Consider the following 16,701-nt stretch of genomic DNA (forward strand, 5'->3'; position numbering starts at 1 on the left):
TTGGACCTTTGGCATCGAATTCCTTTTTTAGCTTGTTTTTGCCATTTTATTGCTTTTAAATGGGAGGAGTGCTTAATAACTTAACTTCACTGTCCTGATGTCCTGAAAGTGTTGTGTGGAGAAGGAAATGATGGTAGTAAAAAGATATTTGCGGCATCATCTGTTCCTCTAATAGGTAGTTTTGTTTCTGCTGGGAAGAGTGGAAAAAGAACATGACTTCTGCTGTCTTTCAGTCAACTGAAAGGTTCTAATTAAAAAACAGTTACATCATTGTGTAGTTTTGCAAGTGTGAGTAAAATACATGCACACACATATACATCCACACCACTTCCTGGATGCAAATCCATATGGAATTACAAAGTAGGAATTTTAACATGCACTCCTTGTGGAGATTTGACAAGTGTCTGTATATCATTGAGAAAGCTACTGAGAGATACTTCATTTGTATCTGGAATTGCTTTACAGAAGTTTTGTTCCTCATTTTGAAATAATTACTTCTGAAATGCAAATCCCTTAGGTTTGCCTACATGTTTGGCAAAAAAAAAATTAAAAAGGCGTTCTAGCATATGTTCTTTCTATGAAATTCTAAAAAATCCACCATAAGGCAGTCTACCTCAATGGTAAGACAAACAAAACCTCAAATTGTGAGCAAAACAATTTGCAGTGAATTTGTGTAATGTGATGTGATGGTGTTTGTGGCTGAAAATGAAGTTAAGATGCTGGTTTCAGCTTCCCACTCAAAGCATGGAATGGTATTACAGCTAAGCTAATCCAATATTCACTTGCTGGTATTCTTTTCCACTTTGCCAAGCCTGATGTGCCTGATAGTTCCTCTGAATTTATTGGCACTTATTATACACTTAGATGAATCAGTTCAAGAAACTAAAATGGGAGGGGGCCACTGAAAAAAAGGTGATGTATTCATGCCTAATTTTTTGGCATCAGTTTCACTTGTAATGACTGTTGTAAGCATGGGCTATGTTTGCATTAGCAAGCGTGAGTGAATTCACAGGGCATGTGAATGTCTGCAAGAAGTCTGACACTGGATTACCTGTAGTCTGTTCCCATAGATCAAACACTATTTAGTAATTGAGCATGTGAGATGATTTCCCTGAGCACCTTTTCCAATGTAGTCAAATCTGACTGGAATCCAGTTCATGCATTCTAGAACAGTTTAGGGATGTGAAAAAGTGCAATAAATGGCAGCTGCCAAGAGGTTTGTTTGAAAACCTAATAAAGATGCCCAGGAGCTGCTGCCTCCCCTGTCCTCATCCCATCTTTTTTGTTTCCCCCATGCCCATTCTTGATCCCCTAGATAGTATTTCTGTCCCGTTTCGGAAGGTTACTTTGGATTGTGTGATAGGCTGGCTAGATGCCTCATAAGGCCCCAGTGGCCATTTGGGTTGGTGCTTCACCTTTGAAATGACAATCGCACAGCTGACAACTGGCAGTGGCACTGGTGTGTCTCCTGGCTCTCTAGAGAGCATTTCAACACAAGTTGCATCACATCTGTGATTGTGGTCGTGTTGGTTGAATAGTACCTCACTTGTGTCCTTTTTCCTCCTATTGCATTTTCAATTGATTAATTGTTCAGCTAAGCAAAATACTTTATTCTCTAAATGAGTCTCTGTATCTCTCCTGCTTTGGATTTTTATCCCACTTCCACTACTCTGGTCTTGAGGATACAGCTCTGGACTCTTACTCTAAGACATAGTATGCTCGATCCTAATGCTGTTAACAAAATGTACTGCCATGTTCCCATATTTTTTTATGAGTCACTTTTAAAGAATTTAATCTTAAGGTCAGTCCTTGAATTTCTGCACTAAATTCTGTACGCTAGTAACTAAATTTTTAAAGAAAATTTTGGTATCTTTCTCTGTTAGCCAGTTAACTGCTACATAATCCTGATGTTAATTTTTTCTAAGTAAATGTTTGCTGTTCATATGAATTACTTTGAATTCATGAAAGTGCCACTGATAACATTTATTCTAGAAAATAGTCTTTAAACCAAAAATTATATACCTTTAGTGTGATACAATGACCTAGGTTAACATTTACATGAGCATAATAATCTTCTGTTTTCCTTTGTATCCTGACTTTTCACTTTTCTTAAAACTAGTCTGAGACTTTAATTTCAGTTTGCCTTAAGTCAGAAAGTTGTTTTGGAGAGAAAAAAAAACCTTCAGTAGGAAGATCTTGGTTGCATCCACATTAGTTCTTCAGTTCAGATGAAGAATGTGGTGTTGAAGTGAAATCCCCTAGTCATTGCTGCTAGCCATGGTTTTAGCTTGCCTTGCAGCTGTGCTTGGATTTGCTCACATTTGTAGCATATGAATAGGATTCCTTTTAGATAAAACAAAATTGAAAGGAATCTTTAAGATCATCTAATATGTTCCAAATGCTGGTGGATGTTCATCATAGAAACAAACCTGCAGTAAAATCCTTAAAAACAGTCATGATACAGATGTCTGATCCTCAACAACCACGGTTAGCTTGGGCAAATTGGCTTGTGCTGTGTTACACTAAATATTGGACATTGAGTTTACATATACGGTATCTAAGCAGTGCTTCCCCTTAGTACAGTTACTGCAGTGTTAATCTGTAGCCTGCTTGCAGTATAACAATAACTAATTCCAATTTTTAAACACAAATACTGTATGTTTTATTCTTAGTATCATGCTGTTCTCGTTTGTGTTGGTGAAATAATAATTGAGGTAGCTTGAACATCATGACTGATCCTTGGTTATTAAAAAAAAAAGGAGTATCAATAGATTATAATAAAATTTTAATTTATGGTTCTGTGCAGAATTAAAATATTGCCAGCAATAAAACCCAGAAGGAGATACCAATGATATGCAATAACCTATACATCACAGTAACTAGACTATTAGCTGTATGTGGAAGTAGGATTTCTATGCTTACCTAAACTTTTCTTGCTCTATCAAAAGTTGTGAATCATCTCAGTTAAGTAGACAGCATTCCTTCAAAGCACCAAGGAAAATCATTGGAATTTATTTAATTCCTGCCAAAAAAAAAAAATTTTTTAGTGCTAATATTGTAGAATAGTTAGAGTTACATGTTTCCACATGTAGGTGATTTGATAATTGTTTTTTACAATTTTGTACAATTTCAGAACTGGAAGCTTTGCTGGTATATATGAAAATAACCTGAGGTAAAGCCTCTGTAATAAATAGGTGAATGGATAGACCATTCTGTCATTCTGTGAGAGGTGAAGAAGGTAGCATTGAAGTTCAGATCAGAGAGCAGTGATTAATGAAGCAAAGCAGTCTTGGTTTTTAACATATTCTTAACAGAATAATTTTTGTTTCCTTCAGAAATTTGAGAGAAGCAAGAGATAATGCTGTTGCTGAAAAAGAGAGAGCAGTTATTGCTGAAAAGGATTCTTTAAGAAAATACGATCAACTCTTAGAACAGTAAGTGTTTTTAAAATGCATATAAAAATCTAAAGGTATAACAGTGCTTATGTCTAGGAGGTATAGGTAGGAAAATTACTAGCTTTCTGCTTACAAAGAACAAATTGAATTACAAACTTTGTTTAAATGAAGTTGCAGAATTAATTCTGCTAGTAAATTCTTTCTGTTATCAGTGAAATAATAAGATGAAAGTTTGAAATTTTTCCTACCATACTATAGAGACAAACAAATATAATTACTCATTTCATAGAAAGAATGTGGATTTTATACTGTACAATGGCAGTGGTCAGATTCTGAACCTGTTTGTGAGGTTTTTTCCTTCAGTTGAAAGTAGAAAATTGTCTTGTAAGATGACTTCAGTTAAAAGTTTTTGTGAAGTTTGGTTAGAGAACAGTAGTTATAAACAATTATGTTTGCTACATGTTTCTCCTCTTATTACCGTCTCTTCTCAGTCTTTCATAGTCCACATGTGAAATATATTGTCTATACCAGTGTACAGTTCCATTCAATGGAGAAAAACTCTGTTTGACTTTTTGCCTGTCTACAAGCAGTCTTACTTTATGTTCTGTAACACCTTTTCCTTCCTTTTTGTAAATTTAGAAAATACGCTGTGGTAAACTATGAGGCAGTATAAAACTATGGACAGTAATCAAAGTTGTTCAAGTTAAGTTCGTCTTGTGTCTTTTATTTTGGATTTAATTAATTGTTTAATACAAATATTTTTTTCTAAAATGAAGAGATCAGTTCATTAAGTGACTGTGCTACCTAGTCATCTACTCAAAGGAAGTACTAGATTAGCCTTCTTGGCTCAAAGTAATTTTTAATTACAGTTAAAGTGTTGTTAGCTTAAGCATAGGAACAAATTTATTAAAACTTTTAATTTTTATATATAATTCCTAAATTGCAGTGGTGATACTACTGAAGAAATAGCATTTTCTAAGGATTGAAAAAAATAGGATTTTTTAACTGGTGATGTGAAACAATAGGGAAAGGTGTAGAACAAGTGAGATGGGTCAGAGGACTTGATATCCACAGCAAGTTTAAGGGGCTTGACTTCAGATTAATTCTAGTTCAGCTGAATGGGCCCAAGGATGCTGAATGCCTTTTAGTGGTTGGAGCACATTGGAGGGGTTGTTGGGTTCTCAGAAGGAATTCAATTTGCAAACTCTTAAGATGATATTTCTACAGTGCAGAAATCAAAGCCACTTGAGTGGGGGGAGCAAGAAACTTGATTCAAAACTGATATCCTGAGTTAAAATAAAATGCCAATGTGAGTCAACTCAGATTTCTTTCTAATGAAACTCCTACCTTTCACTGTGGTAAAATTTACTGAGACATGGGGATTTCATGTATAATTGGAAACTCCTCTTGAAAATCAGTCTGGCATATCATAATTTTGCACTTTTAATTAATAAAAACACTAACTTTGCAATTATTCTATGTTTATTTTTTAACTTAAGAACCGTGGAGAAATTACTTTTCTGTCCAGCTGTATTCCCACTCATATAATGTGTTCTTTTTTTCTATATTGTTGCTTTATTTTGAGGAGGGATGTTCCGCTGCAATTAGAAACATAGGAATCTTATTTTATACACTTACACTTCTGAGCTGTTATAGCTTTTTCTAGTGATAATCCCTTCAGTTAAGTAAAACTCTCCTTCTGTTAAATAAATCAATAAGTTGATTAATGCTGAGTTTTGGAGTTCTAAGAAGTAAATTGTTCCTCAGAAGATTATTTTCTGCTTGGGAACATGGAAAACCCGTACTAGCCTTTTTTGAAATGCAGGTGTCTCTTTAAAAATACCTCACTCTGACCACATAACAGGTGTCAAGACCATGACTTTCTCCACATTCCAAATTATCTACCTAAGTGAACTGCAAAGTAACTAAATGGCATGTTGAGATGGTATAAATACCTTAACTTGAAAGACCCCAAATTCTGAATTTATTGTGGACTCACATGTGACAGGTCTGTGGAACAAAGCAATTTTCTAATACCATCAGAAACCTCTAAGATGAAAAAGGAATACCTGTGTTGTACAGTTCTGTATTTAAGTGATTATAACAGCTTGTTCTACTTTAGTAAAGACAAGGTGAGTCATCATGGTTACCACTGGTATCATAATCTGTATAAACAAACACATTTGAAAGCTTCAGAAGTATGTGGAATGTTGACTGGCCTGAATGGTGGTTAAATAAAGCCCCCGGCAAATCTTGTGATCAGGAGTGTAACTAATACCCAATTTTCTAGTCAAGTGCAGTTATTTTCATTTTTTTACTCATGTTTGTGATAGTTTTCTGTGAACAGCTATTTACAAATGCCAAGAAAATATTAAAGTGATAATATTCATGAAAGAGTTATATTGAGAAAGGATCTGCTGTTTCAATCTTAAAGTAGATCGCTGTAATGTTAGGATGTAAGTTTTGTTGCTCTCTTTGCCATTATACAGTTTTAATTTCAGTCTGAGAATTCATTTCATTTTCATATTTCATTATGACAATAACAAAAACCATAAAATATTTGATATTATTGGATTTAACTATTGTCAATGTCACACATGTTCTAAAAAAATATATGACCAAAGGGAAACATTTTGACTTGTTAGGACTTTTTTCTAATTCCAAATCTGTATTACCTCAACTGATATTGTCTGGGGGTAGAGTGAGGAGAGCAATTCTGTAAAAGCTCCTTCATCTGCACAGCTCAGTGTAGATGCTAAATATGTTCCAGCTTTTCGTTCCTTTGAATATTCCTGGAGTGTTACTTTCAGCTATTGACTGTTAATCTGTCACTTCTTCTTGCTGAAAGAAAAAAAAAAATCTATCCCATCAAAACACCATCAGAAAAAAAAAACTAAAACAAAACAAACAACAAAGAAACAAAAAGCAAACGAAAACAAAGAAAAAAGTAGGTTTGCTATTGGGTTTTTTCCTCATGGTTAAATTTTCTAGTTTCTGATAAGGTGCAGCTTCAAACTTGAATGGTTCCTTTTCTTAAAGTAGACTCAGAGGTCTAATGTGGAGTGAACTCATACTGGAGCACTTCTCCTACAAGAACCATCTCTTGCTTTTGATTGTAGACTTCATTTAAATTTCCTCTAAAAGGAGTATAATATCTTTTTCTAGGACTCAGCTGTATCAGTGGAAACTGGTTTAAAAGTTCTAGAATTATTGGGAATGATGCAAGGGAAATTCATACAAAATCTTTATTTCTTAGTGACAGAAAAAAACTGTGCTCTTTAATGGCCAGTTGCTGCTCACATGATGCACTTGAGGTGATTTTTCTTCTCCTGTCTTTACAATGACAAAGTGAGAATTGCAGAATAATGAAGAGAAACAAACTACGTGTGCAGTAAACAGAAGACAAGTATTCAAGGAAATTGTGTTATGGCAATGCTGAATTCCTTCAACTTTGCAGTGGACACTATTCATAAAAACCCTCAGTTTTGTAAAAGCTAGTGAGAGGTGCAATTTCCTGCCTCTGTCCATTAGGTAATAGGATATTTTTAAGTATGCACTTCCTTTTTCTTATTTGAGTATGCACAGGATGAATTTTAAACCATGACTACAGAAATTGTGTAGGTTTGCTCTGTAAGGATTTCAATGTATTTTTTATCATTATTAATATTATTATTGTTGTTATTATTACATTTCTGGGTTGATGTACATAGCTCAGTTTTTAAAAATTATTAAATTTATAATGGATGATCTGCTACAGGTAAAAATACCTATAGGAGTATTTCTAGTCTTTCTATCTAGAAATGCTTTTCTCAAATTAAAAACAGAATAAAGGTCATTGTGGTTTCTTGATAACATTTGTCTCTGCTTCCTAAGTTAAGAGAAATATGCAAAAAGTTGTCTGCATGTTTGTGTTTACAAATTTATTGCTTTCCAGTCAGCTGCAAGCTAACTCTACAACTTAGAGACTTATTTTAGTCTCTCTGTAGTCTTTTTAATTTGAATCTCTTTTATCCCTGTTTCTTTTGTTCGTCGTAATTGTGGTGCGTTTTAGAACCTGTCTAGAGTGAGGTTGACACTATCTGATGTTAGTCATCTCTCTTAAACTTCTTAGGTGATGAAGAGAGGGGATCAATTCTTTTTATCAAATGGGTTTTTTAATTAGATGAAATTAAGATCCCTGTATCTTAATTGCACTAGAGAACTATCTTAGGTGAGAAAATAATTGGATAAAGTTACTGAATAAATAAATTTAGAATGCATTTAGAATCTCTGTGTAGCATACAGGAATCTCATAATTAGATTTTCATTTATTTCATTATACTTTCATTGTTAACAGAAACATTAAAACTAATTATTTTCCTCTTCTGTTAACATATTTTTATAATCTGGATGTTGCTGACTGAAGTGACAGGATTCTAATATTAAAATTATTAATTCAATGTGTTGTGCTGGAGATTCTACTAATATTTAAATAGGAGCATATTATTTCTTCAAGAATATTTGTATGAAATTAAGATTTCAATACGAATTTTTAAAAATCCATACTGAAAACTGCTGGCCAAAATATTTCTTGGGCAAGCTGCCATCACCCTCTGATAAAAACTACTGTCAGAGCTTATAACTCCCTACCATGGCTAATACATTTGTATATGAAATGCTTTGTAATTGAAGAGCTATGTAGGTCTTGAAAATCTCTACCCCTTTAAATTTTCCATTTCAATTAATTTTGTTAACGCTTTCCAAAATGCTTTTTTTGCTAATAATAATTTGTTGCTACTGTATTCATTTATGACTTCTATTGTATGATGTGTATGCATAATTTTTAACACTTTGAATTTCTATCAGAATAAAGCCAAGCTCTTCAATGCCATTATTTGACCTTGTTTAGATTTTGGCCCTAGCCAAAGTAACTACTGCACATTTCCCATAAAACTACCTTCATCTTGTTATCCTGATGGGAAAGTTAAATACGAGGTACAACTAAAAGTGTAAAATTCAGGAATGTAATGGAAATTGCTGAAAGACACCCTCTTGGAAATTCTGAAAAAATGCGAAGAAGTCAGGGAAGGAACCAAGAGCAGTATAATGGAGAAGCAAAAGTTCATTTCCCAGGTGACTTAAATCTAATTTGTTTCCAAGCTGAAGAAGCAGCGCTGAAATCCATAACAGAAAAAGTCTATGTATCCTATATTTCTACTGAAATGACTAGGGAGTCTCCTACTCCCTTCCTTTTCTTCTGAGGATATGTTTATTTGAACCTTAGATCTTAATGGATAATTCTAGGGTGCATTTTAATAAACAGAAGGAGAAAACCTACTTAATTGATTTGATGAAATAGATGAATAATAGTGTTGGGAAGACTGCACACTTGCTAAGGCATGTCTAGTTGTTTTTGGTTCTTAGATTCCTAATCAGGATCTTAAAATTTTACATTCTTAGCTAAGATAGTGTTCTTGCAGAATGAATGTTTTGAGCCTTGTAACCAGTCACTTCATAACTGTAACTGTCTTGATGTTGAAGAATTATCTACATCAAGACTCATAGGAATGCTGTTAGTCTGATGTCTGACCTTTCTGAGTTTCATTACATCTGGAACACAGGCTTTGAAGTTTATTCTCTTACTGTGCAAGGAATGTTTAATGATTATATTTATAGCCTTAAAAATCTTTTATTTCAGTTGCTCTTGCCCCAGCTCATAAGAAATAGTTCTCACAAAATATTTTCAGCCTCTGAGGGATGCTTTAGAAAAGTTGTAATATCAACATATCATCAGATCATAAAGATTTTCCATAAACCTTGTCATTCTCATTTTACCTTTTATTTCCTGCTAGCCAAAATGTTTTAATCTTAAAACACTTCAATTAGTAGAGGCAAATTGTTAAAATGGTGCAATGGCTATTCTGAGTACCCAAGAAGTTGGTTATTTACTCTTTTAAGTCCTTAGGGTATTTTCACTAGCCTGGAAACGTTGAAATATATCATGTCCTTTGAGAACAAATTCAAAAGCAGTTGCAAATTCTTTCAAAGAGGGATTCTGCATTATAAGGGTGCTGCAGCTGCTGCTTTTATATATTTCTTAAATTATTGGGTTGAAATTTCCACTACAGTCCATGATTTTGCTATGGTTGTTAGTATTCCTTGAGTACACACCCATTTTTGTGACTCACTGCAGCCAGCTTCTCATTAGTGTTGAGCACTGCCAGGATGAACAAGTAGGGGTCCTTTGTAACTCTTACCAAATCATGATGCAGGTACTAAATTTTACATGGATTTAAAATGAGACTGGAAAAGCTGAAGATAAATTTGAGAATCCCTTTACAGCTAGAAAACAAATCGCCCTTCAGGAAATGCTCAAGTAAGAAGTAGCTGAACACTAGTGGCAGAGGTTAAGGAAGAGATATAAAATATGCAGAACTTTTTCTTGCTTTTCTCAAAACACAGTTTTGGCTGCAGTTGGAGCCAGCTTTATCAGGCTACATATGCCTTTTGTGTGGTACACTACAGCCATTCTATGTAAGGAGCTATGAAACACGGGAACTTTGTAGCATTTTTACTACATGTGCTTTGGGTCCCTTTGAAAAGGGGACATTACACTGCATGTAATGCCAAGATACAAATGAAATTTTTTATCTGAAGAAATTGTTAATGTGGGTGGTTTTTTTGTATTTTTCTTCAAAGATTGTTATGTACATCAGGTTATCTATGCAAATAATGTTTGTTTCTGGAGTGTTTCTAACCATCTGGGCTTGAAGGACTGTGTGTGTGAAGTCCCTACCAGCATTAAGTAACCCAAAGCATTAACACTTCAATGGCATGTGAGAAAAGAACCTGTTTATAGGAAACTCCCAAATATAGAAGAAAAACAGGTCACAAATAACACCATGACCATAGATACAGCCAGGGAATGTTGATTGAATATGTTTACCAGAACAATTATTATAATGCCAATTCAAAGTCTAAATTCTTCAAAGCAGGAATAATGTATTTTCTGTGTGTCTGTACAAAAATTTTGATCTTCAAGTAATGCTATTTGTGTAATACTATATTTAAGACTAATAAAACCACAAAAGTTTTCTTTTAGTAGTAATTATCTTCTGTAATTACTTTCTCAGTCTGTAGTTACCCCCTGGAAAATGAGTTGAAATCATTCTGATTACCTCCTGGAAAAGGATGTGATGCTACACTCATTTCCAAATAACAGACTTTGGAAGATCAGTGTTCCATAGGTGTTTGTGTGGTGTGAGAAAGAAGTTATATCTTTGTGCTGTTAAAACCTCATAGTAAATTCTGAAATGTTGGACATGAAGGCTTATCAATATTAAGTGAGAGCTTTGTGCTAAGTGTTGGGTAGAGTTTTTCTTCTGCAACAGAATCACATTGGAATTGTTGAGAGAATGCTAGATATATCTGAAGAAGGCGTTAGGCTGGTCCTCATTTCCATGGTGGTGACACCCGTTTCATGTGAGTAACTCTTACAAACAGGTAAAATGGTGGTATGTGCTTCTGGAATAGAGAATAGGTAATTAATTTGTAAATGAAAGGATGAAGAACTGTGAGTAAATGAAGGACCATCCTAGTATGTTCATGCCCAGGCACCCGGGATAGTGTACATCAGGGAGCCAAGCTACTTGCATGCCATAAACACAAGGCGCTGTTTGTCTTGGACATTAGTCCATCCAGCATTGAACATGCCTGATTAATCAGATCAAGGACTTTCCTAAAGAGAATGATGTATGATATTTATGATATTTATGTGTAGTGCTCACAGCTGGTTGAGTCTACAGTTCACAGTTTATGGAACAACCATGCAAGTCCTTGGCAGCTGTTTTATTGCTTTCTCCATGAGATTGGCATGTCTGGTGGCCAGTGCCTTAATGAGGAAAGAACTGAAAGACCAGGATTGGAGGGCTGATTTCCCTTTCTTTTGTTCTTATTTCTAGATAAGATTGCCTCAAGAATGTATCCCAGACTTTGTCATGATTGACTCAAAAGTTGTTTACATTCAGGGACAGCAGTAAATTGTTTTTTTAAATGTATGTGTTCAGTGCTGAAGTATTGCGTCACATATTAGATACAGGGAAGGCCATGTCCTTCAGTTTCCTCAGCGCAAAGCTATTTAGATAATTTTTACAGCAATTTCTATCTGAATGATCTAAAGGCGCAGTTGTGTCTACTTTTATAACTATTTGGGTTACTGTGAGTATATTCTGTGAAACCAGCAAAATGAAATGTTCGATTAATGTTCAAGGCATAGGTGGCCTGAGTTCAAGAGCTTCCTGAGGAATAACTTGATCTGGGTAGCTGTAGGGTGCAGTGTGAGATATCACAACATTTTTACCAAATATCATTTAGCCGTAGTGACACTTAGCTGTGACATGACATTTGAATCATGGGGGTACCAAGAGGGTGGTCCTACTTTTGAGCTATTTATGATAATAGTGAGGGTTAGCTGGTTTAGATTAAAAGAAACCCAAAAAGTAAATTAGAACCTTAGCAAGACCAACAGGCTCTCCAGTAGGAGATGGGAGCATTTGTTCTGGATGTGCCTCCAAGGGGAGCACGGTGTGAAAGTAGATATGCTGGTCTGTTCTAGAGGGTGGCTGCTGGTGATGAGGGAGAGGATTTGTAATTCTGTGGGAGGAGTGGTGAGAGGCAGTAAGGACACAGAACCTGGGGACTGAATAACCCAAACCAAGGTGGAATGGAGGGGTGCATATGAAACACTAAATCAAGGGGCTTTACGACTAGCAGTAAAGGGCTCTTTTAGTTCTTACCACTGGGCAGAATCCATAAAGATCCTGTTATTGTGTCCATACTGCCAACCCTTTCTGGTGAGCCCTGTTTAATAGTTGGTTTTTGTGCCAGCAAAGAAACAAATGTTGCCAAATCAAGACATTGCTGCGCAGACCACCCTACTGACTCATCAAGACTGGAAAACATAGAGAGGTGTGTGTGTGTCCTTTGAGAAAAATTGCCTTAGTTTATGCAGATTCGTACCCATGGAATAAAGAAAATTGAAAAGCTTTCTTAAGAGGAAGTAAAATTTTTCTGTCAAGTGGCGGTATAGTTGTAGGAATAAATGTAAGTAGAAATAGGTTCCTTTGAGATGAAGCTTGAGCACTACATAAAATGCTTATACCTGTCAGGCACTTAGTCTTTATATGAAATGTTGGCTTTCATAATAGAAATGTAAAGTGCACATGCTTGTACTTACAAGCCTATTTGTACATCTCTTCTAAAATTTCAATATTGGATGTGTTGTCAAAGTGCTGCAGCTCTTGGCTAACATTTTAATATAAATACTACTGCATGTGTATGTATATAATCTAGTGTAAGCTTTGATGTGGAACTTGTCATCTGGAATTGTTTTCATAGATATTTTAATTGTTTCATGGAAAGTGTTGCCATGGATAGACAGATATAGAAGTTCACTGATTCATCCCTTCTGAAATCTTGCTTAATGTTTGCTCTGATTTTTCTAAGATTGTTAGTGTTTCCATTCCAGGAATATAATCTAAACCATAAGTTTCAAAATGCTTCAAAAAGCTAAATCTTTCTGTTTTACCTTGGATACATTATTGGGATCTCTAGAATTGATTGTGGTTATAGAGAGTGGAATAATTTGTCCCACTCAAAACACTATGGGAAGGGGAGAAGGTTTTATTTTTGCAAAATGGTACTTTAAGTAGAGGAAAATAATTAGAAACCATAGTCCTTCCCTTGTCTTTATAAGCTGCTCACTTCAGGTAATTAACTGAATCTCTGAGTACACTCGTGATAGAGAATTTCTCTGAATGGTAAAGGGCGACCAAAGTGTGATTAATGAAAATCCCATGACCTTGTGAAATGCCCAATATTAGGTGGAATGGAGCCTTTATTGATAACTCATTTCAAAGATTTTTAGACCTAAAACCAGGTGAGGAAATACTGTGTTTTTATTATCTGTTGCATGTTCCTCTAGAACATTTTTGTTTTTACAGACAGTTATTTTATAGAAATTAATGAGGTTGGGTTTTTTGATTTTAGGTTTGTCCTTTATAATACTGTTCCCAGTCACAGGCTGTGAAATCTGTGTCTAATTTTCTGTGTCAGCATTCTTTTTTTCTGTTTTTAAAGTATTCTATATGCATAGATAAGTGGGGTTTATTTTCCAGATGACTTCTTTTCAAAGAAAAGAAACTTTTTAGAGTAGTGCATTTTGTGCAAGGTAGTTGTATTACTAAAATGTGCAGATCTACAAAGGTAGTTGACATGCACCAAGTTAGAAAAGAGCTACCTTGTGGTAATTTGTTTGCCTGCCAGGGCTGTCCCCCCGCCCTTCATTTTCTTACTTTGTAAAATAATCAAATCTTTCTTTTTTTCTTTCGCCTCAAACGGTTATCTGTTTATACTGAACAACTGTATTAAACAGCTTTAGTTTAACCACTAGAGTAAGAAAAAAATTGGAATCTTTTTTTATTGCTAAATTGATATCTTTTGGCAGAATTACTAATTATTTTTGAAGACAGTTTTACATTTATCTTTGTAAGTCTCTTTTGTTATGCCAGCTGTCTAAATCTTTTCATAAACTTCAGTTAAAAGAACATATTTTCCGTGATTATTTTAAAATATAATGTTTACTGGAAGGGAAGTCTAGTGAATTCCCACAGATGAAGTGTGAGTGTATTTCTCCCACTTGTAAATGAGTTCTTATTTCCTACAGTATGTATTCTGGTACCACAATGAGTCATTTTCAACATGTTTTAGTTTAGCTTCTAAAGCATTTAAAAACTTGGCAGATACATGTGAATGAATGTTACATCTAGTTTTAGAAACTGCTTCCAAAGAGTATTTTACTAAAATGAAGACTGCGAATAGACCTTTCAGAATGCAGAAGTGTCTTTTGTGATAAGCCCAAAGTAATTTGTAGAGGATTTTTGGTGTGGGTTGTTTGTGATTGGGGATTTTTTCCTCACCTTTAGCAGGTTTTGATTTAACCATCCTGTAAAATAGGGAGAATACTTTTGTGAAAAAGCCTTGAAGTTTACACACAATGTTCTTAATTGGATATTTTAGCCAGACAAATAATAAATTTCTTCAGTTTGTTAACTGAATTTTGCAAATTTTCATGCTATTTTATTTTAAATATTTTCATTTTTAAAGCTTTTTCAAAATTATGTAGTGCCACCTCTTCTTTAATGTGATTTAATGTATTTAAGATTAAATAAGCCATTCCCTACTTAAATATATTTCCTGGTACTACCTTGACAGTATTAGAAAAAAACCGAAGACTACGTAGTTTGTATTAGTAAAAGGGACTGAGGGACCAACCATATTTAGACTCAAAAGGGAAAGAAAAAAAACAAAAACAAAACAAACCCACTCCAAACAAACAAAATCCCCAATGCAAAATGGTCAGTGTTCCATTTCTGAGAAAGTTGTATCTATTGTTTAAAGAATGTTTTATATTTTAGCTTCGGTGTCCTGCCTTCCTGGCATCTGGAACATTTAATATAAGGGGACCTTAAATACTTTGCTCACATGTGAGACCTGTGCTTATATACGCACATATTTCTGCAGTCTGGATTTGAATACCATCCTGAATATTTTCCAATTCTTGGCAACATTTGTGTTGTCAGTTATGGTAAGGATAACTTTGAAACTCTCTGATTATTCTGTTCCAGTTTTAACCATCTGTATGTTGTCCATGATGCAACACCATGTTATCAGTAAGGTCTGACTGTAATTATCACCCTTAAAAATTTCTGTAGCATTAGACTCAGAAGAAGATGGGGAAAATATATAAAACTTGGATCAGTAAGTCCTTCATTGAAAGATTTCCTGGAATCCCTTTTCTCCACCTGCCACCCGCCCTCCCCCCCCCCAACTGGTCCTAAATATGGTAAATTTTCATCAAGGACAAAATCAGAAAAAGGAAGGGAAGAAATTAGTTTAGGGATTAAGAATCTTAATTGTTTTGTCAGACAAAAGCATTTTTCTCCTTCCATTATGTCTACATTGTGAAACTTGCGGAGGATTGATGATAGGCAGAAGAGTAAAGGAATAAAGATGAGAGGTGGGCAAAGGAATAGTGTAAATAAAAGAAGAGATAAAACAAAAAAATAGCCATCATGAAAGCTTCACTGAGTGTGTGATTCATCTGACTGTAAAATATATGGTGGAGTTTCCCAATCTTTCTCTTTGGAAGAGCAGTCTAAGCCAGGCAAAGACAAAACAGTTGCATGAAGGAATTAGGTAAGTGGAAGTCAGTGTGTTGGGATTAATGGCAGAGTCCATTTCTTTGTTTCTGCCCATCCAGTTACCTTTGTACAGCTATTTGTAGAGATGGAAACTTTGATATTGATTTTGTTGGTACAAGATTAACATCTCCTTTCAGTTCTAACACTGAAGACCTTCAAACATCATTTCCAGAGACCTCAGTTTTGTTCATACCACTGTTTCAGAATTTTGTGGGTTTTTTGAGGCATTTTTATAATGTAATATACTGTTAGACTTTGGATGAATTCTAACATTAGCTTCTGAGCAAAAAAATGCAGCATGGGTTTTAGTACAGTGTTTACTGTGGCTGTCATCAGTCTTGTCTAATTTTAAGTGCTGGGATGGAATCATGTCTGTAAGGTACCTGTTTCTTTCCATTGACTTATAAAGGGAGTCTGCACAACAGGTGTAGGTAACCAAATCATAAACAGCAGAAGCTACACAACTCAAGTCCCACATGACTTTTCTGAGTAAAAGGAGTTCAGCATAGGCTCTTCAGAAATTCATGAGTTTTGGAACTTTTACCATCAGTCTTAGTCCTCCTCCAATGCAGAATCGTCAAGCCTTTGAGAAATGCTTAAAGGCTGGTCATAAAATAGAATGTTTTCATTATGAAGTGCTGTATGCCTTACATGCTGCTTTTTTTGGCCTTTTTTTTAATGAACTCTGCTGTCTTCCATGATTAGAGGTATTTTGATTGACAGAAATTCAATCAATGTAGGTCTAGATATGTAATTATACAACGGTTTGGACCTGGTTAATGAAACTACAGAAGGTAGGAAGATACCATACTCCTTCAAAATTTTCAGTTCTTAGCTACTTTGCAGTAACTCAGAGTTGCCAAACCCAAATGAAGAGGAAGCTTGCTTTAGTTTGTTTTTTTTTTTTTTTTTTAGAGAAAAGGGTAGACAGGACAGAAAAGTTCTGTGGTGTAGCAGAGATCCACCTGTTGCCCATGGGAGGAATGGTGATTGCCGTAAGGAAGCTGTGATCTTGTCAGAAGCCCATGGTAGAGCAGGTTTGCTGTCAGGACTTGTGACCTCATAGG

At 35.0% G+C, this 16,701-nt stretch overlaps 1 protein-coding gene across 2 annotated transcripts in view; it reads left to right on the plus strand.

Moving 5' to 3' along the window:
* The window catches only part of PIBF1 (progesterone immunomodulatory binding factor 1), a 103,690-nt gene that overhangs the window by 25,119 nt on the left and 61,870 nt on the right, over positions 1-16,701 (plus strand). For both annotated transcript variants that reach the window (XM_056483208.1, XM_056483218.1), the window contains exon 10: positions 3,336-3,434. In XM_056483208.1, coding sequence (XP_056339183.1) covers positions 3,336-3,434 — 99 coding nt within the window. The remainder of the gene's footprint in view (positions 1-3,335; positions 3,435-16,701) is intronic.

The sequence above is a fragment of the Oenanthe melanoleuca genome, chromosome 1, assembly GCF_029582105.1.
Source record: "Oenanthe melanoleuca isolate GR-GAL-2019-014 chromosome 1, OMel1.0, whole genome shotgun sequence".
NCBI lineage: Eukaryota > Metazoa > Chordata > Aves > Passeriformes > Muscicapidae > Oenanthe > Oenanthe melanoleuca.